This window comes from Metarhizium robertsii (assembly GCF_000187425.2).
Source record: "Metarhizium robertsii ARSEF 23 chromosome Unknown MAA_Scf_2, whole genome shotgun sequence".
Classification (NCBI taxonomy): Eukaryota; Fungi; Ascomycota; class Sordariomycetes; order Hypocreales; family Clavicipitaceae; genus Metarhizium; species Metarhizium robertsii.
Genome location: NW_011942160.1, coordinates 4,278,155 through 4,301,534, shown reverse-complemented (window position 1 = coordinate 4,301,534; position 23,380 = coordinate 4,278,155). Strand labels below are relative to the sequence as shown.

Below are 23,380 nucleotides of genomic sequence, written 5' to 3'. Positions count from 1 at the left end.
TAGACTATTGGTGCTAGTAGGAATCGCGTTGCGGTTGATCTACTAGAAATAAATTAGATGTTATTATGCACGGCGCAATAGTCAACCTATATTTCAAACACGGCCTGTATGAAACTGTCGAGCAAACTGTAAATTTTTACATGGGTTGTTTCGCTCTTCCCACGGACAGAAGAATTCGCCCCAGTCAAGGCGACGCCTCCTTGACATCAACTACATCTCCGTCCCGGCTGACTAGAATCTCCTTCTTTGATAAGGATGCTTTGACAGGATTCTTTGCTGCAAAAATTTGATCCAATTCTTCGAGCTGTAGTAAATAGATATTAATATACGTCATACTGGACCCGTTACTGGAAGCCACATACCGTCCTACCCTTTGTTTCGGGCAATGTAAAGTAAATAATGATGACAGAAATTGCGTCCCAGACTGTGAATATAATGTATGTCTTCCATCCAATGTTCTTCATGGATACTGACCAAGCATACTGGTTGAGTAAGCCGGCAAGATTGACTGTAAGTAATTGGTCAGCGGAAAAAGTAGAGAAGAAACGCGTTGAGGGGAAAAAAGACGAATACAACGAAGCCTAGTTTTCAGTGAGAGATACGTACCCGCTAAATTCGACATGGCCATACCCTTGGCTCTCATCTCAAAACTCAAAACCTCAACAATATACAGTCCCTGTAATGGCGTAATACCAATCGAGAACGCAGCGCCGAATAAGAAAATCATAGCCAGCGCGGCTTTACTGGCGGCCCCATTCGTATACACATATACACCGCTGGCAGTTTCGCCCGCGTACGACGCGGCAAACTGCGATGCCGCAATCGTCATCCCCAGCCACACAACTGTGCATGAAGTAAAGGCGAAAAGCAGCAGCGGCCGCCGACCAATCCTGTCAACCAATAGTGCTCCGCAAATGGCGCATAAAAACTGCACACAATTGTTGATGAGCGTAATATTCGCCTGGGCGAGGTACGACGTGTAACCAGCCGAGTCAAGGACGGAGCCCAGAAAGTAGGACAGCACGGCATTGCCAGCAAGTTGCCCAAAGGCGGAGACGATCAGGTTGCAGCTTAGGCGGTAAAAGTTTCCCCTTCTGAAGAGAACACGGTAATCCCACCAGCGCTTGTCTGCGCCGTTCATGTTTAGGCATTCTTCGTACTCTCGAAGTTGGAGACTCACCCACGGGGAGCTGTCGTTTCCGTTTCCATGATATTTTACGAGAATGGCCTTGGCTTTTTCCTTTCTGTTGTGAACGTAGAGCCATCTGGGGGATTCCGGGAGCAAAAAGGAGAAGATGAGGACGAGAGACGGGAAGAGAATCTGCTATTGTTAGTTGATGCGGTCGAGGTCCGGTTGAGCATGATGGTGGGCGTGCGAACCTGGAGCCAAGTGATTAGACGCCATGAATAGTCGCCGCCGACGTTTGCAGCCCCTCGTGCTGCTCCCGATGAAAGAATTGACCCTGAGAACCACAGGGTGTTGTACATTGCTGGCACGTCTTAGAACCCTTTTTTTTACGTGCGGCGCTGGATGAACTTACCGCCAACGACACCACGATACGCAGGATGATTGATTTCCACCACGTACATGGGACCACCGGTTGCTACCAACGATACTCCAAATCCGAGGAGAAAGCGACCTCCCATGAACTGACCGGCTGCATTACTAGTTCCCTGAATGATGGTGCCTGGTTCCTCGTTAGTAATGCTAGCGTAACGCAACCTCGCCGCGCACCAGCGTTGAACGCACCGATAATGATGATAGCGGAACCACTAGCCATGCCAGCCCGTCGACCAAAGTGGTCACAAACTGGACCCAGGAAAGGAAGAGCCACAATGTTGCCAATCTGGTACATGGATGAGACGATACCAGCCCAGATCCCACTGTTGGATCCATTGTACTTTGCAATGAAAGACGGATTTTGAAGCAAATTGTTGATTAAGCTGCCGTCGTAGCCGTTGACGGTGCTGTTGAAAAAGGCAACCAGAGAGAAGAGATAAATCATAAGCTGGCCCCTGCTCCAGGGCGTTGGTGGCTCCTTTAACAGTGCTTCGTTGAAGGCCTCGTCGCCGGTAACCACTCTTGTCTCCACTTGCTTCTGCACCACGGTTAGCAAGAATGCCATTGTTCCCCCAATTGATGGATGATTAGATTGTGGTTTCACGAGTGTCAACATACTGCATCGGTGTTGATGTGGGCGCTGGCCACAGGAAGGACCTTTTCCGCCATGGTTGCTGCCCCGGCCCAGCAGGAAGATTGTCTACATCGACGTCGCTCAACCGACGGCAATGGGCTTTACGACAGGCCGGCGGTGCCGAATTGTTGAATGTTCAAGGTTGTCGGGCTCGGGACAAAACCTCAAATGGTGCGACCCAAGACACGGCGTACAAGGGAGGCGGCGCAAGCCAAGCAACGGTAATCAGCGACAACCGACGAGACCAAAGCAGCTGATTCCTGAAAACGAGTCGGCTTCAGTCCCTGTATTATACGGAGCCGGCAGGCTCACGCCGAATACTAGAAAGAGTTCCATGTCCCGAACCCCAGGTTTAGCTTCTCGGCATGTGTGTAGGTGTGGGTGGGTGTCATGACTCTTGACAAGTTGACAGACCCGGTTCGGTGGAGCTCAGGGACGGAAATATAAGATACCGGATGATATGAGGATGTAACGTGAACCCAGCCAGGACCTGATACTGATTGGTGATTGGCGAATTGGCGAGTCAATTCATCAACCACCCACGCGAGAGCCTTCAATGTTGTCCGATTGCGAGGGTCTTTGGCCAAGGCGCCGATGGCGATGGTGGCGCAGTGATGCGGTAGGACTGCAAATTGAGGCCTGCAGCAAGCATGGCTTGGTGGTCAAAGGAGTCTCGGTAAATGCGAGAGGGGGTTGAGGCAACACAGCTCAGCTCGGCGAGGAGACGGCGAAATCATCACGACGACGTCCATCCACATTGGGTCTCACGCAATACGACAATTAGCGCCGGCAATCATGCCTGAATATTACTAATGATGATGCAGACAAAGCAACACAGCTTTCAATATTCCTTCTCCTCCACAGCCACAAGACAGACGAACAGCAGCAAGCGTCATGCGTGTGACCATTCACAATGCTCACACCGAAACTACCCAACAATCGGCATCGGCCCTTGTTTTTTACACGATCGGCATGCATAATTTCCCCAACATGTCAATAATCAAGTCACCCAGTCGTAGTGCTACCCGACTTCCCCGCACAAGCACCATGTCTCAGTCTTATTTACCAGAATGGACGTCGGGAGTCGGCGGATCTACATTGACCTTTTAATAAACAAACGGACGAGTCAATGGCAGGTTGTTCTTCGATTCGACTCATTCTTCCTTCTCCCCACGACAACAGAGCAGTTGACGATTCTCATTGTCACGCGTTTGAAGAAAAAAGGGGAAATAAAAAAAAATATAAAAGTTGAAAATGCGAATCCCCTCGCTCACCCACACAGGCGTGGCTGCCCTAGTCGCCATCCTTCCCGCCACGCACGCATCGTGGCAGGATTATGAGGCGCAAGCCCGAACGCCGGCCTCGTGCCCTGACTACACCGACTACTCGCAGAAGCCGCATGCGCCGTATTCCGAGGGACCGTTGAAGTTGCCGTTTATGCGGCCCAGTGAGGAGTGTCGGACGTTTACGAGCCCTGCTGTTGAGGTGAGCGGGAGTCCTGTTCTAAACGCGTTGTACGAGACAGCGTCTTGACGCCTTGTGTAGAAAGTCATTCGTGACATGAAGGCGCGGATACGAGATGCCGACTTGGGCAGGTTGTTTGAAAACACGTTCCCTTCGACCTTGGATACCACGGTCAAGTATTTCGACCCCAAGGTGAATTTGGCATTCATCGTTACCGGGGTACGTACATGTTGTAGAAGATGGCTACTATTCCCAGCCGAGCTAATGCGCCGTTAGGATATTACGTTGGTTTGCACTTTAATCTCGTCATACAGCCTGCCGCCATGGACCAAATGCTAATCTCGGAATGCTGAATGCTTGGTATAGGGCCCAATGGCTTCGCGACACGGGGAACCAGTTTGCCCATCTGTACAAGCTTTTGCCGCAGGATGACAATCTCAAGGCGCTTGTCAAGGCCATCATCAACACCGAGGCGCGATACATTTATCAGTATCCTTATTGCGGCATGTACCATCATTATCGAGAACTGCAAGTACATGCGAAAACTGGCTCGCTGACTAGACGCAGGCTCGTTCCAACCACCACCCGAGTCGGGGCTTAAGCCTACGGTGAATGACTACGCTGCCAAAGTCAATGTCAACCCGTATGCGTCTCTTTGCTATCAGGAGGTGTTGTAATGCTGACCTGGTTTGCAGTCCTGTGGACAACCAAACCGTCTTTGAGTGCAAGGTGCGTCTAGTCAAACAAGCTCTCCACGACAACCAACTAACCCCAGCAGTATGAACTGGACTCTCTGGCTGCGTTTCTCAAAATCTCCCGATCATACTACCAAAACACAAAAGACGCCTCCTTTATCAATGACAACTGTACGTCACCAAAAGAACCATACACACCCAGTCACGGCACGCGCTGACAACGTTTCACAGGGGAGAAGGCCATGAGCAAGATCCTCCAGACCATCAACGAACAATCCCAGAGCTCCTGGTCCGACGACTGGGAATTCGTCAGCTATTACAACTGGACAGGCACGGCCGGCTCCCTCTCACCACCGGTGCCTAACAGCGGCAACGGCGAGCCCAAGCTTGCCAACGGCCTCGTTGCCTGCAGCCACCGGCCGTCCGACGACTTGTGCGTCTTCAGTACGTGGGATCCCAGGACACCCTCCCCTCTAGTCCGGCAGGACACTTGCACTTCCCAAGACTAATGCTTCTCCAGACTTCATCACCTCCGACAACGCCATGCTATCCGTAGAGCTCGACCACGTAGCCGACTTGCTCGACGCCTCCCGCAAACTCAACCAAGTCTCCCGCCAGGCACGCCAGTACGCACGCACCATCCGCAACGCCGTCCTCCATCACACCAAGACGCCCAACGGCATATTCGCCTACGAGACAAACGGCTACGGCGGCCAATACATCATGGACGACGCCAACGTGCCGAGTCTCGTGTCCCTTCCGTATCTCGGATTCCTGCCCAGGAGCGACAGCACCTACAGGAAGACAAAGGACGCCATGTTCTCGCGCTCCAATCCCTATTATGCCGTTGGCAAGGAATTCCAGGGCATCGGGTAAGTAAACCCCGCGTGTAAGGCGGTACCAGCAAATACTTGGGGATACAGCTAATGCCTTTTTTCCCCCCTTGCAAAGCGGCCCTCACGTCAATGCTACTTATCCCTGGCCCATGTCCCAAGTGTCGGGGATTTACGGAACCGACGATGACGACGAGATCAAGGAGCGCCTTGCGCTCATTCTCGAAAACACGTCTGGGCTGGGCCTCATACACGAGAGTGTGCATATTTACAACACCAGCGACTTTACGCGCCCGTGGTTTGCGTGGGCGAATAGCTACTTTGCTGAGATGATGTTGGATCTGGCCGAGAGGAAGCCGGGGCTTATTTTCAAGGACGACACGCCTTATATCGTTGGCGGCGGTGATGAGAAATGACTACGTGGACAAAGAGGTCCTACACCGCAGAGAGTCATGGGACCGAGTCGCGAGGTATTGTGAGTTTTTGAAGTTTCATACGCCGCTTGTTCAGAGTCCAGACCTTGGCTTAGTTTGGGGCCTGATGGAGGATGAGAGATGAAATTCTATTCGACGCGGTTATACAGCATCTCTGCAGGACGTGATTATGAACATATATACAAGATATATATATACATCTATATATTCTTAAGCAGTGCAAAGGCCATCGTGCACTGATGGCGGGTTTGACGAGGCATCTCCCCAGTCAAAGCTCCCCAGGAGTCTTCCAATATCGGTTGATCGATCCGCTCGGATGTAGTCATCTGTGTTGTGATATTCAGAGAAAGGACTCGGAAGACAAGATGCTCCAGGATTCCTTACCTCGTCTGGGAAAGTACCACCAGTCGTTGGACCGGAAAGCGTTGTCCGTGAGCTGGGACAGGGGATCGTTCCAACCCTGAAAACAGTGTAAGTTCATTATACACGTCGCAGAGCTCGACTGATGCCGATGATTCTTACCGTATTACGTGTGTCGCGATGGGCGTGCTTGCTCCACTCAACGTAGACCTTGGGATGGTCGAGGTACTTTCTTCCGTCGTCGCCGCCGCGAGGTTTGGTCGCGTCTTCACGGTTTATCGTATTCTGTATCTTGGCCCACTGCAAACGACCATAGCCGCTGTGCTGAGAGAGGAACAACTGGTCCGGCCGCCAGTTCCCATCAGCGGCCTTTGTGAAAACAATAATGACGCGTTCCCAGTCGCTATGACACTCGTCAGCACATTTGATCTAATACGTCAAGTCCCTCCGAGGGGATCTAATCAAGCGTCTTACTAAGGATGTCCAAAGACCTTGTTCGGTTCGCTGCCATCTTTTGTGTAGAACAAGTTGTAGGCGACTCTCACCGAGGTATCAGAGCATTTCTGGTAACTGTAATAGATGGGAAAAGAAGGACTAGGATTGCCGATGCCAACACCTGGGTTTCGGCACTCACAGCCAACATCTGGGAATGCGCAGAGCTTGGAAGACGGGACTTGCTTTCCATCTGGAGTGGTTGCAAACGTAGGAATACAGGGGGGTTGTTTCATTGCCTGTCCAAAGAAGAACATTGGCTGAGCCTTCATGGCAAGACTGACTCCTCCCTCGTTCAGCATTTGGTTCATGTCCGAATCGGAGATGGGCGTCACAGCCGAAGCCGTGGCCGCCAGACATGCGGCAGCCAAAACTCGCTTGATAAAGGTGCGCATCCTGAAATTACCAACAGCCTGATGGGGAACCTAGGGCAATTCACGCATGCCATTATTTCCCCCTGGGGGCCATGGCGCTTTAATACTCCAAGTTGGTGGTTATTGCCAACCCACTGGATTGGGGAAAAGAGCGACAAGTCGGGCCGGAGCGAGAAACTTGTGGGAATGGGCATTGTGTGAAGCGCGGCATGGAGCATTGTAATGGCCTCTAGGCGCTTCGGCGTGTTCTTCTGTTTCAGCAAAGGATTCTCGGCCAGTGCTGGTAAACCACCATCCACTGCGTGAAGTCGAAACCACACTATCGCCTCGGCCCATCCTTCCTTGACTCGGTAGGTGACATTGTGCCTCGCGCTAGAGAATGGTGCTGACGGCAACCGTCGTTGATTCTCCGGGATTTTAGCAATGAAGACCGTTTTGTGGAGTTCACGTGTAGGTCGTTGTATGTGTGATTGGGACGGGGAGACCGATCGGATTTTGTGATTCGGGCGACGGTAGATGGACAGCTAATAGTGATCATGGAACATCATTTGTGGGAAATTTAGCTGCATGGTGGGTGGATATTTGCTGCATCGTGCTGATGCTCGATCAGTAATTATCCGCACCAACTCTCTGTCTCTGGCGAATTGAGACGCACGGCTGTGTCCAATAACTCCATTCTCTATTCTCATTGGGGCAGGGAGTATTGAATACAATATGCCTGAACCGTGGCCTCATTCGGGCTCGGTGAGGATCAATGGCGTCTGATGCTTTGTGGTTTTGGCTTGGCAGTTGGATATGAAGGCTGGAGGGAACAGGTGGATTGTTTGTGTCTGCCCCCAGGACCGGTGCTGGAGAAAAGTCAACTAGTTGCATGGAGTTATTCAACCTGTGATACATAAAGAGGGATAACGACTTGCACGCTGGAGTTTCCTCCACTTTGTATTGCAGCTGGCATAAGTCACGACATAACCAGTGACGTCAAGTTTGAATTAGCAAGCGCAACCGCCGGCACCTGCCACCGTTCTACCAGCCAGGCGTTTTGTAAACCGCCTGCGGCCGATAACGTACTGGGCTTGGTGCGATTTGCCACTACCTTGCTCTGGTTCGGCCTGTAATTCTTCCTCGACCTAAAAATGGGCCTCAGAAGACCTATTATTCTAATTCCATCAGCTGGCTTAATCTTGAGCATTTATCCATACGACTGGGTCATATGAGAGTGCCGTCTAACTCGTTTCTATGCTCCGTGGTTATGAACAATGCTCGACCGCCTATGACGCTACACTATCACCGCTTGCTGCGCCTTGAAGTGGTGCGACAGGGTATCTGCGGTCCTAGTATTCTCCTTGCCCGAAGAGCGCCGTTGATGGCTATTCATGACTATTCATCGGTGTGAAGCCGGGAAATGGCCCGTCCTGCCCCAGAGCCTTGTCGTCTATTCCAAGCTTCGCTCTCGATAATGCCCAACGGTTCGACCGTGGCTGGCTCACGACGGCATGCAATAAAGGGACAGCGGCATGTGCAGAATGTGCGATAGAGAGAAATGGCAACCTGCATTACCAGAGGTTCCTCCACCTTTGGTCGTGCAACTCAGATTGATGTGGCCCAATAAGGATAGCAACTCAAATGTGGTGATCTGTTAGGGCGTCGAGTAAATCTCGTACGAGCTGCGTGTAATCGTCATGGAACAATTGGTTATTTAGGCTATATGTGTAGAGATGCAGCCAATTTGCATCAATACCTAAAGCGGACATGATTTGTGTCGCGTCGTCCAACAGGCGCTGTGTTTTTCGACGCGGGTCGGACCCTGTTGGGCCTCATCAAAATCGCAACAGCCAGTCACGGCTCTTACATGGCATATAACGCAACGGGATCCCAACTATCACAAGCTGCACTACCAAAGGTGGAGGAACCTCCTCGGTGGCAAGGCTGTTGTTTCTCTCAATCACACCAACCAATTACGTTCTACAGGTCCGCAGATACGATGAGTTGTGCTATTTGTGATACCAAAAATCGCTTGGACATGCTACTAACTGCCTAGTTTAGTATACAAGACCACAGCGAATCATCTTTTAGTTTCAAGAGTCTTAAGTCCCTAATACCTTGATGAGATATGTTGCAAAATTTTGGTAAAATATACCTTGTAAAGAATAAGGTAAAAAAACTTTACAAGAGATATAAACTTATTTTAAGAGTAATATTTCATGTTGCATTCATAGACAGGGATAGTTTACACCAGACATATATACAGAGTAGACTGTTGCTGTTATATGGCACACGGGAACACGAACAGCCCTTTTTTGTAGCACAAACACCACAGCCCGCAGGTGCAATGCAATTATAAATATCTGTGAAACGGCCCGTGCCATATCGTCAAAATCATGCTTGATACGGGTCACAGAACATGCGAGAGCTGCATATATGGGCCGCCGACAGGTCATATGTACGACCATAAATATTGCCAATTCATTCTCGATAGGGCTACTGACGAAGCGTCGATTTGACTTTGTTTAAGCTGATAGGAATTTAAAAACCAACATCCTCCGGCCACAGTCAGGAACTGAATTCTCAACTATGCCAATCCCAGTAAAGAACTACAGTACTTTTTTTCGACCATTAGGAGCCGTCATGAGAATTTGTGTCTTCCAATCATCCTATGAGGGCTCTGACTCTGTGCTTGGAGACCTCCACGATTCATCCCAGCCTGGCCTCTTTACCTCACAGCACGAATTCACATACCGCTTCATACACAAAGACAACGCACAGCAAGAGATAGATGCTGCTGTTGCCGAAGGGTTCGATTTCTACTTCAACTTTCTCTGGGGCACCCTCGATGACCCTGTTGCAGGCACGTTAGCCAGCCGCTACTTCGAGTCTCTGGGCTTGCCGTCCTGCGGTGTCCGCAGCTGGGAACGGTCCAAGACGAAGAATGACTTCTATAAAGCCGCGAGACTCCACGGAACACCACCCGTTCCTGGCGCTGATCGTTTCCCGCTGTTCGTCAAGCCGGCCAATGGCTGTTCCAGCCAGCTGATCGACGAACACTCCGTCTGCCATAATCAAGAGGAGCTAGATTTGGCTCTTGGTCGCATCAACAAATCATTGCACGAGGCACGCGTTAGACGTGCACACGCTTTGGGTATAAAAGACCCAGTTGAGTACGCGAGCTCCTACGACCCTACTAGCCAGGACAACGACGATGTTGTTGTACAGGAGTACATAGACGGCAAGGACTATACTTGCTCTGTTGTAGAAATGGGTCAGAGCTGCATTGCCCTGACGCCATTCGTGTACAATACGAAGCAAACCACAAGCAAGGACAAGTTCCTTACCTTTGACTTGAAGTTCGACCAAGAGACTCGTATCGAGCTTCTGCAGAAGCAGCACAATCCCACCTTGTTCGAACGTCTTCAGCAAGTGGCCCTGGAAGCATTCACCATCAGCGGCTGTAAAGGCAGCAACATGGGGTGCGATGTTGATCTCCGCGCCACGACGACAGGAGAAGTCTTTGCCATCGAGGTGAATCCCCAGCCGGCAGCCTTCATGCCGGACGGGGTATTCCAGGATCTGCCCATTATACACAGTCTGCCAGGCGGATATCCTGCAGTAATCAACATCTTCATCGCGAACCATATGCTTGGCCATCCGGACCAGTGGTCCCATCAACCAAAGATCGCATCCACGTATGACGGCCTTGCACCCAAGTATGACACACTTGTTAACCAAGCGGCCACCATGCTTGAATCGGCCAGGCGACTAGCTGATCGGTTTGAATTCTCTGGAACGGTGCTCGACCTCGCATGTGGAACTGGAATCTTTGGCCGAGCGCTGGCGGAGAGCAAGAAATCCTCTTCTCCCGCCGTCGCCGCCGCAAGTCAGGAGTATCGCCTTCTAGGATGCGATATCTCCCCTGGGATGTTGGACATTTGCCGGTCATCCGGGGTTTACGATGCCCTTTTTACGGACTCCATGGAGACAACTCTGCTCAAAATCAGCAACGTGGATCATGGCAAGAGCGTCGATCATATCAATTGTCTCTCGTCGATGCATTTTCTGCGCCCCGAGATGTTTTCCTTTGTCATGGTGCTGTGCTTCGCCCTCGCAAACAAGTCCGTCACGATTAGCGTAGACGAAATCCCGGATGTCTATAATGAGAATCTCAAGAAATCGGGATACGACTTTATGCATTCGACTAATCATCTCGCGAGCATGGAGTCGTTTTGCGAGCCTAAAGGCTGGCGTTTGGAGTGCAGAGAGAGACAGTATTCCTGGACGTCGCCTGCCACGGGAGATCGCATTTACACCACCTATTTCAGGTTTGAAAGGGTAGATGGTGATACTAGAGACGTTATGGTCGGGGGGGTTCAACTTCCGAATTGAGGTGTTTCATGCAGACGTCTGATTCGTAATTCGTAATGATTTTTGTTTTTCTGATGTCGAGGATGACCTTTTTTTTTTTTTTTCATGAAAACTCAGTGTGAACCAGCAGCAAAGCTTTAACCAGCAGCAAAGCTTTAACTGCCTGTAGAGAATGTGCGGCTATCGAGGAATTTGCCTTGATCTGCCGCTTAATCTCCTGCTGTAATATGTGCCCAATTCCATCGACTTATCCGGCTGACGTTTCGCCGTTGCCACGACAGCTCTATGGCCAGGATCGTACAAGTCTCTGAAGTCTGAATCTTTCTTCGTAATGTCAATCTGACATGAGAGGCATCGTGACAGAGAAAAGAGCGACGGAAACAATGAGAGGACGCACACGAGCTGCGATTGAGTAGCAACGGATCAATTTAGCTAGGGAAAGAAGGTGTGCGGCAAGTTAAGTTGTGATTCCAAGAAGATTGATGACTGGCGGGGTAGTGCTTAGTAGGTCTGGTGGCACCTGGGATGTTAACAGTCATGGCTGGTCTGGTGGGCCCAGCCTGAACAGACAGCCCGGTGCCTCCTGCCAGTCGTGCTGCTCAGTGCTAGGCTCCTTTGGGGGTATCGGACATTATGTACTGGCTGGGGTGTTTTTAGACATGGAACCACTAGACTAGACAGTAGAGTCACTCGGCTTGGGGTCGGCATACTCAAACATCGCAAGGTGAATATGTCCTACTAGTACTAACGTAAAATCCGGCACGGCGACTGGGATGAACCAACACCGAAAACGCCATCTCCGGCATTGAGTGTAACTGCACATCGAATGATCGAAACCGCCACATCGAAACCGAATAATTGGTTAAGCAATTAACCCCCCCGATTGAGTGACATCACGTCCTTCCACTCTTCCAATCCACCTAAAATGCGACTCCAACTGGCGCTGGAACCATGGTGTCAAGTCTATAGTCTTCTCAGCTAGTCTGTTGCGCTAGACAACGTTGTGGCTCGTCGCCGGGGGCAGGTAGTGAGTGATGGATTTTTTTGTCATTTAATGATATAGATACACTACATGCCATGGTATCACAGCTGTGGGATCATGGCCAATCTGCAACCCCGGTGGTTCCGAATCTGGAAATATCCTAATTTTAACAGGGGGCCACTTGGCTACAGGTCATAAAAGGAAGAAACATGGCGGCGGTGTGTGCATCTGTGCGGCAATATTGACTGTTGAACTACACCACTCGGCTACAGCCAAAATCCCAAAAGACTGGCTGAAAAAAAAGAAAGATCGAAAAAGGTTAGTCCCCGTGATGCAAAATCATACAGTGCGGCACCAAACCCCGAGAACCAGACATGGATTCAGATGCCGAACGGCCGGCGCAGCCCCACCAGACCTATCAAAGCCATGTGGAATGTGTGGAATCTTTCTGCGTGGCCAATTTCTAAGACCTAGTCGCCGATTACAAAGCCCCACCTCATCGAAGCACGCCAGAAGCTTCCCCCCTCCAACCGTCGTCATACTTAAGCAAGCACCAGCTCCAGCTTGGGACTCGACAACCTACATCAAACAAAAAGGGACAGCTTCAATCTTCTCTTCGCACGCATATACGTACGAGACACAGGCCACACATCCACCAGCCGCGTCAACCAACCCACGTACTCGAACAAGACTACGCACAACTTCAAAATGGCTCACGCAGCCCAGCACATCACCTCGCCTGAGGAGCTCGAGGCCCTCCTCTCCTCAACCACCTACGTGGTGGTCGACTTCTTCGCCGACTGGTGCCCGCCCTGCCGAACCATCGCCCCCATCTTCGAATCCCTGGCAGCCAAGCACAGCAAGCCGGGCTACTTGGCGTTTGCCAAGGTCAACGTCGACCACGTCCAGGCCGTGGCCCAGAAGTACCGCATCTCGGCGATGCCCACGTTTTTGTTCTTCAAGGAGGGCAAGCAGGTTGCCGTCAATGGCCAGTCCATGATTCAGGGCGCCGACCCCAAATCTCTAGGTGCCGCCGCGGAAAAGCTGGCTGGTTTGGCGGCCCAGAGGGCCGAGGAGGCCCAAAAGGCATAATGTGGCCGTTTTGGAAGGGGGGGATAGTTTGAATCACGGCTGTTGCGTGTCGGAATTTTGGCAGTTCGCCGGCGGCCTCACAGTGAGGCGGGCGCGCTTGGTTGATGCAGCTGTCTGCGTTTGTTATGAAGTATATGAATCATGGGATATTTCTCAAGTCGCTACGTTGTTTTAACATTCTGAGTGTGAATGCTGCCTGTCGTGTCTATTTCTATCGTGAATCATGTCTAATGCGCGCTACCATCTAAAACTCTCCTCAAAATACTCCATCTGACAAGGGAAAATGTCCAAAGCTTCTGTTACGGCCCTTCTGGCGTCGTCGGCCATTTTGGCTGGACCGCATGCAACGACGGCAAGAGTGCGTTCGCCTGCATCTTCCGCGGCGGCGAGAATAATCGCCGCGGCGTTTGGTCGTCTATAATGCCGTGACGCTTTGGGCGGCATGTTTGCGCCAATGTTTCTCTCCGTCTCGGCAGAAAAGTACAAGTCGATGGCGAAACTCGCATCGCCGAGAGCTTCTGCCATGTCATTCGACAGTACCTCCGCTGCGAACTCTGGCTCTCGTATCGCCCAGTGGATGTGAGTGGACGTTGTTTGCTTGTTGCGGCCCGTCAAGACCTTGAGATAGGACATGGGCACGACAACGCCGCTGCCTCCTACGACGAACAAGACGTGGTCGAACAGGTGTAGCGGCTGGCTGTGTCCGTACGGCCCATCCACCAGCACCCGTATTGACGCTGGCTGCGGGGAGTCCTCCGAGGCCAGATCTTTCAGTCGAGCTGTAAAGCTGTCGTATGGCCTGATGAGAAACGTGAGAAACTTCGAGTTTGGCTTGGCCATCTCTTGCTCCTCTGCACAGATTACATCTGACTCGAGGAGGGGGGCTTGCTCCCCGAAGGGCTTTCCTGGCAGATGCGAGTCTGAAACAGATGCCACGGTAAACGGGTGACTTTCCCAAAATCGCTTGTCATCGATGACTGAGAGATAATAATACGTCCCCGGTCGAACTTTGTGTGCTCTGAAATGACACGGAACGTGGAGCCGCACAATGTTTGTGGACAGGTTGTACGTTGCGGTGGCGACGGTGGGCTTTATCGTCGGGTTGAAGAAGATTATTCGGAGGATGCGTAGGACTCTGTCGAATACCCATATGAATACGGGGACCCAGAAGAAGGCGTCGTAATGGCCGTTGAAGATGGAAACGTGGCTAACAGGGTTAGCATTGCCCTTGGGCCCAACAGCTGGACCACTCACCCGAGCATAGTGACGAGGATAAATATCGACATTCCAATGTGTAATACGAGGAACAGCTCGTACTTTTGGCGCCGTAGCCAGTAGATGGAGCAAGCCATCAAGGCGCACATGAGCACCGTGGCCTGTCAATGTCAGCAAGTCTCCGTAACATATGAAATTAGAAAGACTCACCACTTCACCCGCGAGCCAGAACATTTGCGTCCACCACCAAGCGAAATATGTCCATCCTCCTTCTGAGACGAAGTCAATAGGAGAGCCCAATATACACCTGATTAGCTCTGACGTACCTTTCAGAATCAGCACCGTATACCCCAGCGAATGAACAACAGCCTGAAGAGTGGCAATCCTGGCCACCCAGCGGTGAAAGTTGTTATACGTGCCAAAGTCCCACCCCGTAAGCCAAATGGCAAAGTTGTTACGCATGCCAAAGAGCCAAATGATGGGGAAGTTGGCAAACGAAATAATCCCCGTCCGGTCGGAAACGTAGCGCAGCCACTGTCGCGTTGGTGTAGAGAAACTATCAAGGTCAGCCATGGTCGGGTCAAATTGGAATCAGAGCATAACCCGGCAGCACATACTAGAGATTGACGGGTGTGATTTTGTACCCGAATATGCTAAATGCAAGATTCATGATGGCAAACGCCGCAATTGTGAGACTCTGTATCCGAGGCGGAATCGTGCCGCACCATACCTCCGTGGCGCATCTGTACCCAAAGGTTGCGGGTATGACAATCCTGCTCTTCACCCATGTTGCCGTCTCAGAGCGGCGGCTGCGGTACAGTCGGTACGTTTTCAAGAAGCGGATGCATCCGAGTATGATTCTGTTGCCAACACCTATAGCCAACACAGCCAACCAAAACAAAATCATGGAAAAGCCGTACAAAAAGTGGTGATGGGTGACGTATCTGTACGCGTCCTTTTTTCCCCAACATTAGCTCAAGCTTCGCTGGCGAATACACAACACACGAGTAGACAGCCCTCCTTACCAATGTGTCAAACCACGCTTTGTAAAGCTCAAAAGCCGGCACGACAACCTCCTTCACCGTGGCGTTGGGCGCAAACGTCTCACCGAGCCTGATGTGCCGCAACCGCTCAATGTCGCCCGGCGTGTAATTCGAAATGATGGAAATGGGAGGAAGCGCATCCATGTCGGCCCCGACACACGTCTCGTTCAGGGCCGCAACCTCGGCGGCCCGCGCGTCCTGCTCGCAGAACATATCCAGGCACAGATACATGGACGTGACGGCCCTTTGGCTTCGGCACATCTCGACCCTCGACTTGGCGGGCAAGACCTCGGCGTCGCTGAAGCGCACTGGCGCCAGCGCATTCTGGCACGATTGTAGGCACAAGTCGGCGGATCGTCTGGGCGGCTTTGCTGCTGCAAGCCGGACTACGAGGCACCAGCAGAGCGCTGATGCCAGACGCGTGGTTGGAATCATCTCATCTGTGCTGCCGGCTGCGGAATGTCGATTTACCAAAGCGAGTTGGATGCATTGCGCCCTTTTTTTAGTCTTTACTCGTTAGCTTGGCGAAGAGTCATCTGATAAGATTGATAAGCGCCCCACATCGTGGCCCCTTTGTGACGACGGAGACTAGGGCTTTTTTGTACGTTTTGAATCTAACAAAGAACACAAAAAAGTTTTTGTTATAATTGATCTTTTTTTTTTAAAAAAAAAATCGATAATGATAGTAATAATAATAATAATCTACGACTCTCCTCTAGGAGCCATCTACCAACTAAACGTTTCATCCATCAATACTAACCCTCCCCTCACTGTTGCACTGCGGCCCAGGGTGCAGATGGTGTTCCGGACATCATCAGCCATTCCCGGCGGGCCACAGACGACGACTCCAATGGGACCCCGGTCTTCGGATCCACACGGCGCTGTCAGCTCTTCTCGAAGAATGGAGCCGACGTCCATCCGCGACCCAACGTGCGTCTCGACATCGACCGTGGCTGAAAGGCCGCTTATTTCGTCCCTGAAGACGGACCTGAGGCTGTCGTTGCGGATGCCCCAGCACAGCCGGGCTGGTCGATTTCCGTGCTGGCGCAGAATCGGCAAGACGGCGCTGACGCCGACGCCGCCGGCTATACACAGGATCCGCGTGCACCGCGACAGCTGGCTCCCGGCCGAGGAGTGGTACGAGCCTTCGAGGAAAACGGGGATCCGGATCGGGCCCCCGGCGGCCGAGACTCTGGCGGCGAGGCGCGCCGTCATGCTTGACCGGACCCTGACGGCGATGGTCACCCTGGTCTTGCCCGACGGCCGTGTGGTGACTGTAGACGCAGTTGTGGACGGGGAGTCGGCCTTGGCCTCGACTTCGACCTCTGCGCTGCGAGTTGATGTTCGGGCCGTCTTTTCCACGTCTGTCACGTGCAGCTTCTCCAGACTGCCACCCGCGTCCGTCGCATGGGCCGAGAAGGACGACGCGATGGAGAACGGGTGGTTCTCCCAGAACCGCCACGAGAGCGTCGGAAAGTAGAGGTACGCGACGCCCTCGGCAAAGGTGTCCTCGATGTCGACGCGGACATAGTCCCCGTCGGACCCCTCGACCGGCGACACGACCGCCGTCTTGAGGCCGGCCAAGCCCACGCGCAGCAGCCTGGCCGAGCGCTCCAGGAGCCAGACCGCAATCGCGACGAATACCCAAATCTCATAGCCCCAGTTGTGCCTGTACCGCTCCCAGATGTGGTAGTAGTACCCGACGACGAAGAACACCACCAGCACCTGGTGCGTGCACAGGAACAGCTCGTAGGCCTTTTGTCTCACGACCAGGAGCGAGCTGGGCCAGAGCGCGGCGCCGCAGACCGTCGCGACGATGCCCCATGTCCAGTACAGCTTCGCCGCCTCGTCCTCGTACATCCCCTCGGCGACGTAGTACCCGAACAGCATGAGCGAGTGGATGACGGCGAGCAGGATGGTCCAGTACCCGAGCCACCTGTGCAGCAGGATGAAGGTGTCGTACGGCCAGTCCGTCAGCCACAGGAGGACGTTGTTCCTGGCGGAGAAGACGAAGAGCGCCACCATGTTGCCCATTGCCAGCACGCCGGCCCGGTTGCCGATTGTGCTGATCTCCATGGACTCTACCGACGGGAACGAGGTCTGCGGGAAGAGTGCCGCGTAGGGGGCCACCAGGAAGACCGTGTTGAGCACGGAGATGAGCAGGATGTAGAGCGCCTGTCCTCTGGTGGGCATCAGCCCGCCCCCCGTGTACGGGGACACGGGCTCGCGGTGCGATTTGCCCCATGCCGGCGGCTCGACGAGCATCGAGCTGACCCATTGCCATGTGCGGCTGCGACTGAGCCCCGGGACGAAGCGGACCAGAGAGAGGACCACCGGCGCGAAGAGCGCCACCAGCAGAAGAACGAGGCTGCGCGTAATTTTCTCGTTAGAGGAACACAATACCACAGCGCGGTCAGAATCGTCCCCGTCGTACTTACGTGTATTTCGCATGGCCGGCTTCGTTGATCTCGAACCCCTTGGCGCCGTTGTAGCTTTTGGTCCAGTCCTTCTGGGCCACCACGCTGGTGACATTGAGAGGGGCCCGAGGTTTGATGACGGGCAAGGGGCTGTCCACATGGTCCATTTCGTCGTGCTCGTCTCCGGAGCCATGGCTCCCTCCGTGTCGGGGCAGCAGCTGTCGCTTGTGGCCGTGGTGGTCACCGCCGCCGGCTGAAGTCTGACTGCGTCCAACAGCATTCTGCTCGTCAATCTTGGCAAGGCGAAGTGCCTCGCCGTAGGACATGGCCGGCTTCCACTCGAACTTTGCCACGGTGCTGGAAGCCAGATGCGACTCCCAGTAGTCTTCGATCTTGGCGAGTGAAGGGTGGTCAAACTGGCTGCAGTACATGCTAATGCACAGCGCCAGCGTGCGCATAAAAGCCTGGTCGGTTGTGAAGCACTCCGGCGGTGTCTCTGCGTCTTCTCCCTTTGGCGTACACAGCAGCGGGCAGGATGAAATCGAGGCGCGGCAAGCAAAAGCGCAAGGCGGGTTGTACATTGTCTTGCCTAGCCCTACCATTCCTGTTCCGTCGGCGGCGGCCAGCCCTGCCTGCAGGACCAGCCCGCAGGCGATCCATTTGGACGCCATTATCCGAATCTCGAGTTGTTGCTCCTCTTGTCTGTAGACGGAGCAAGGCTGGTATCGAATCTCGCCGGCAGTCTTTCGGTCCTCATGCAACGTTGACAGCTCGTAAGGATTGTTGGCAACATCAGCTCGGCGGTATTTTTGCTACGCGGTCTAGACGGACAGGAGTATCCGGAGTATTTATTTGAGGCTGTGGGCTGGTGTAGTTTACTGCCAAGACGACATCTTGTCATGTTTAAACCCTTCCATCCCCGACATGTTGCTCATTTGCGCTCAGAGTATCCGCAAAGGGACTATGTCGAGTCAGACGTCTGGGGTCTGCTTGTGGGTCAAAAATCCTCAACGCTGAAGGAAACCAGGTTACAAAATCAATTTTCAAGTTTGAAGGGAGTCAGCGTGGTGTCGGTCTTTGTAGGGCATCATTAATCTGTTGCAACTGCGTAACTGCCATGACTGGGCGTCGGCTTGGTCGGTGTAAGTCAGGCCCAATCAGAGTCGCACCGCGACGGTGATTCAGGAAACCAGGGACAAGTCACTGGTAGTACATATCTACATGCGTGTGATTGTTTCCAGAAGATATCTTGGTCATGCAAAATAGTGGAGAGATGACCTTCCATCGTCCAATATCCCGATTGGCAGTTACTTGGCAAAGAAACAGCAAAACTCCACGTGCCACGTTTCAGTTGAATAGAATTCGGGCGGCTTTGTCTTCTTCATTGGTATCTAATCCACCTCGACGCATTGGCACCATCTTGCAAAATAATAAAAATAAACTGGGGGGCCCGAATGCGGTGTCGACATGAACGGAGTTATCATTCATGCGCGACAACATACGAGACCAACAGTTACCGACCAGGCATCTGTCACGTTTCTTGCGCCGCAACCTAAAGATGCAAATTCATTCTATTCAGAAAATACACCATAGCTCTATGTAACCAAAATTGCACTCTCACCAGCCATCTGTCATCAACAGATGCTGCTAGCTTGGTTGAACAACCGTACACAAAAGTCTCGATAAAGTCAATGGCTCCAACGCCACATTGACAGATACGGGGTCATAGCGAAGGAGAGCAGGGGAATTTCAATTGGCAGGGGGGCGCAAATTCTTCAACATCTCCGTTTCAACTTACTTTAGAGTTATACGGTTCCTGTGATTGGCTCGCGGGTGAGAGAATAAGAGCAGGTTCTTTGACGGCAAATCTCCACATAAGTACTCCAGCGTGTCCAGGCAAACCAAGGTTGACGGTGGAGAAGAATTTGCAACTGAATTTGATCCCGGTGCAAGGGAAGCAGACTGCTTGTTCCATTCAATGTAAGACACGATGCGTTTAGGCCTCTTACGAGAAGAGGCCATATTTTGGTTGGTCGTCTTCATTAGATGCACAATGAAGGCCTTTTGAAACATTCTCAAGACGACCCAAATGTATTTGCATCGCTGCCCTTTGTAAATGAAATGTACGGGGTATCGTAAAACGTATTGACAAGAAGCTCAGTTGACATTTCGCCCCTTCTCGAATCACGGCAGTGCTTGGGGGCTACATGCACACAACCCCAATGCTTGATATACCGCCCTGGGAAGTGTGAGCCGTCATTGTGCCAAAGAAGCCCACCACAATTCTTCCCGTCTCACATGGACTTTGCGTAATGTCGTAAATGTCTACTGTGTCTTTGCTCGGCGCATTCTCCGAGCGGGTAGCATTCTCTGGGCTGCTAGTAGTCCGCGAGCAGATTGTCTGGCCCTTGTTGGTAAAAATCTAGATTTCAACACGTCAGATATCTAATAGTAATAAATAGACAAACGTCGACGGCTCACCTGGAGGCTCACTAGTATCTTGGTCCAAGGGTCAAGGACACTCTCGACTCTGGTAATCCGCTCCCCTCCTGCGCCGTCAATGGCGAGCGAAACCATGGCCAGGTCTTCTCCGAGTTTGAGTCCGTAGCGTGGCCGGGTGAATTCCATTTGCTCCATTCTTTCGCCGTCCTTATCGAAATGAAAACCTACAGAGCGCACATGCTTGTCTGCTCTGATGATGACCCTTTTGAGGTATCGCAGCCGCTCTCCTCGAGATCCGCCAAAGATGCAATAATGATACGGCTGCTGCAGAGGGCGGTCAGCCTTGTTCAATCTAACGTATTTCAAACCCAGTGGTGGTAGGTCTGGATACCAAGTCTCCTTTCCAGGCACTATGCGCAGATCTAGTTGCTGGTCCTTGCGCCGGACCTCCCGTGCAAACCCTTCGTCATCTTGCGAGACGGAGGGCCACGGATCAGAGGTAGAGCATATGGCGATGCCGACGAGTTTGAATCCCTATAGTCAGTCAGTTAGTCATAGCACATTCTAGTTTGGGGGTGACGGGTGGTGACTTGCATCGAAACTGCACCTGATCTGCTTCACACATCGCGGGACGGGATTGCCGTCGTTAAAGGCAGCAGTAAGCCTGCGCTTTGGAAGCCCTGTATGCTCCCCTACCCATTCAAAAGGCTTCCCAGACTCTGTGAGAACGCGCAAGCCCCGAACCCCGAGATTATCCAGGGCGATATCGAATCCTGTGATGAATTCTCCCGCCCGACTCTGATAACCGCAAGAGGGTGTTGAGTAGCCCTTGGAATGAAAGTAGCCCAGCGTCTTCTCCTCGTTATTGGCACCGTAGAGTCGAAGTCCAGATATGTAACGCTGACTAGCAACCGTGGTGAAAGAGAAAGCAACATGCCTTAGGTCGTCATGAAGCTCGATATTTTGATCAATTATCCCCGTTATATTTGGCACCGTACACAATGAGATTTTGTTGTCATGGCCATCGTTCTGCCAGAAGGCCTCGTCGTTTGTAATGTCTGATGGCGAGCCTCTCATGAGCTTGGCGTTTTCATGTCTTTGATGTATGAGATGGCACATTCGGTGAGTCAATCGCAATATTCGTCTCCGGTTGATAGCTGCACGACAATTGTGGTACTTGATGCACAGCTGATACCAAAGATCCCACCGGTCGCCCAAGCCACGAGGCATCGTCTCGTACACATACCAGAGATCACGATCCGGAGCGAACCGAGACTCCCAGAATCTGAGGAACTTTTGGGAATCGGTAAAGATTGGATCCGCCAGTTGGAGGTTCCTCACGCTAGCACTATGTAGATAAATGAGAATCTCCGCAATGACTTCGTTTGGCAGCGTTCGCAATAAATGAGGCGATGTCCTTGAAACGCATGGCAACGTTTTTCGTTCTTCTCGCGGCGTCTCTTTGGTGCATATGCTAATGCTGTTTTGTGCACCTTTAACAGGGTTGGGGTGACCTTCAAGTCTCGCCATCATTTCATGCATCTCTGGCAGGTCATTCGGGTCCATGGGACTCTCGGCATAGTGGCAATCTCTCCCTAATGAGAAAGACTCTCCGCTATACAAGTTAAAAAAGCCATCCTCCCCCTCGGGCGGCGCGAGCGGTTGTAGCATTTCATGATTGTGTCCCCAGAAGGCGCCTTCGTTGCTCAAAGGGAACGATGTGCAGACGTCAAAGATGGCCTGTAGATCTGCCTTCATGTCCAACCCCCCCTGGACTTGCCAAAGAATTTTGTAGCACGGTTCGTGAATTGGATAACCAGGCCGAATTGGTCCTTCGTGGAAGGGACGGAAGCCATATAGCAAGCCATGATACTCTGGCCGTTCGTTGGTGGTTACGCAGGCAATAAGCATAGGATGTTCCAAGTTATTCTGTAGCCATAGAAAGCCATCGTCGTATGGAAGAAGATTCGAGAGCAGGACGTCAGTGGTCGGTGTATTGCGATTGCTGCGTACTTGAGTCATTAGTTGTTACGGGACAAGAACGATATTCGGGTGCAAGACGACCTACATGTCGTCAGATGGTGCCTTTTTATACACTGCAACATATTTGCCTACATTAGCATCTACTTCAACACTAGACAGGCGAGTTCGGCAGATTCCATACTTACCAGCGCGTACTTGGTGTCCTTCAAGGATCGCGAAGCCACACAGGAAGCATGTTGTGGAAGGCATTATAGAGTAGTTAACGGCTTAGATCCATCTAAAGTGATGAAAATAAAACGAAACAACATGACGTTGCCAGTATGCACGGTAAATAAAGTAATAAGGCTGAGTGCCCGGGATGGAGAGGAGCAGCACATTTTAAATGGTAGACAAGAATTCGCCTGCAGTAAAGTCAAGCTGCAGAGATACGGGCAGTAGCCATGTTTAAGAGGAATACAGGGATAGTTCAGCAGATATTCGCCTGTTCTCCAAGCCTTGAGCCTGCTTCATGGGCGATTTTTCCTGTCTGTTTAATGGTTCATTAATGGCACCGATCGGCCCAAGGCGACCTCACTCCTGATGCCCTTGATTGTCGGTCATCTGTTCAGCTTCTGCTCTCGGACTGTTCTTGCAGAGTGCTCATATGCTTAGCCCCTTAACTACGAGTGAATATCATAAACGACTATTCAGCGCATTCGTCGTGATACACTGGTTCGCCACTGCAAAAGCCGCGTTCACACTTGCCTCGTAGCCCGCCTTTACACGAGAATCACGGCAACATCACAGATGTCTCCGTTGCACAGTACTGTACCATCAACAAATTTTGTGTAAAAACCAACAAGTTCACCACCGGGCAGCTTATCTGCCAGCTATCCTTGAACTTGGAACACGACGCTGTGACAGCAGAATATCTCCGTACGCAGAAGGCAGTTCTCACCAGCATGAAGGACTGCCGACAAACAAAGAAGTTGCCACAACGCCAACATCAAACTCGTCAAAGAAC

At 52.0% G+C, this 23,380-nt stretch overlaps 7 protein-coding genes across 7 annotated transcripts; 3 read left to right on the top strand and 4 right to left on the bottom strand.

Moving 5' to 3' along the window:
* Positions 1–184: 184 nt before the first annotated feature.
* MAA_05197 (lactose permease) lies at positions 185–2,230 on the bottom strand (the record flags this gene model as incomplete). The annotated part of the gene is made up of 7 exons (XM_007823195.2): positions 185–304; positions 363–508; positions 607–1,324; positions 1,381–1,490; positions 1,542–1,688; positions 1,751–2,099; positions 2,180–2,230. 7 exons carry the CDS (start codon positions 2,228–2,230, stop codon positions 185–187), a joined length of 1,641 nt encoding a protein of 546 aa, XP_007821386.2.
* Positions 2,231–3,449: 1,219 nt separating this feature from the next.
* MAA_05198 (Six-hairpin glycosidase) lies at positions 3,450–5,603 on the top strand (the record flags this gene model as incomplete). The annotated part of the gene is made up of 10 exons (XM_007823196.2): positions 3,450–3,680; positions 3,741–3,878; positions 3,936–3,943; positions 4,026–4,191; positions 4,250–4,302; positions 4,355–4,388; positions 4,438–4,525; positions 4,586–4,798; positions 4,875–5,226; positions 5,306–5,603. 10 exons carry the CDS (start codon positions 3,450–3,452, stop codon positions 5,601–5,603), a joined length of 1,581 nt encoding a protein of 526 aa, XP_007821387.2.
* Positions 5,604–5,831: 228 nt separating this feature from the next.
* MAA_05199 (UPF0047 domain protein) lies at positions 5,832–6,868 on the bottom strand (the record flags this gene model as incomplete). Its single annotated transcript, XM_007823197.1, has 4 exons — positions 5,832–5,947; positions 6,006–6,081; positions 6,144–6,384; positions 6,456–6,868. 4 exons carry the CDS (start codon positions 6,866–6,868, stop codon positions 5,832–5,834), a joined length of 846 nt encoding a protein of 281 aa, XP_007821388.1.
* A 2,604-nt stretch (positions 6,869–9,472) lies between these two features.
* MAA_05200 (ATP-grasp fold protein) lies at positions 9,473–11,224 on the top strand (the record flags this gene model as incomplete). The annotated part of the gene is made up of 1 exon (XM_007823198.1): positions 9,473–11,224. One exon carries the CDS (start codon positions 9,473–9,475, stop codon positions 11,222–11,224), a length of 1,752 nt encoding a protein of 583 aa, XP_007821389.1.
* A 1,669-nt stretch (positions 11,225–12,893) lies between these two features.
* On the top strand, positions 12,894–13,277 carry MAA_05201 (uncharacterized protein; the record flags this gene model as incomplete). Its single annotated transcript, XM_007823199.1, has 1 exon — positions 12,894–13,277. One exon carries the CDS (start codon positions 12,894–12,896, stop codon positions 13,275–13,277), a length of 384 nt encoding a protein of 127 aa, XP_007821390.1.
* A 237-nt stretch (positions 13,278–13,514) lies between these two features.
* MAA_05202 (ferric-chelate reductase) lies at positions 13,515–18,623 on the bottom strand (the record flags this gene model as incomplete). The annotated part of the gene is made up of 8 exons (XM_007823200.2): positions 13,515–14,484; positions 14,532–14,653; positions 14,703–14,764; positions 14,819–15,048; positions 15,110–15,447; positions 15,518–15,859; positions 16,307–17,903; positions 17,974–18,623. The coding sequence occupies 8 exons, from the start codon at positions 18,621–18,623 to the stop codon at positions 13,515–13,517; spliced, it is 4,311 nt and encodes a 1,436-aa protein (XP_007821391.2).
* A 1,404-nt stretch (positions 18,624–20,027) lies between these two features.
* On the bottom strand, positions 20,028–22,626 carry MAA_10854 (uncharacterized protein; the record flags this gene model as incomplete). The annotated part of the gene is made up of 6 exons (XM_011412773.1): positions 20,028–20,191; positions 20,251–20,374; positions 20,434–20,928; positions 21,016–22,399; positions 22,463–22,490; positions 22,563–22,626. 6 exons carry the CDS (start codon positions 22,624–22,626, stop codon positions 20,028–20,030), a joined length of 2,259 nt encoding a protein of 752 aa, XP_011411075.1.
* Between the last annotated feature and the right edge of the window lie 754 nt (positions 22,627–23,380).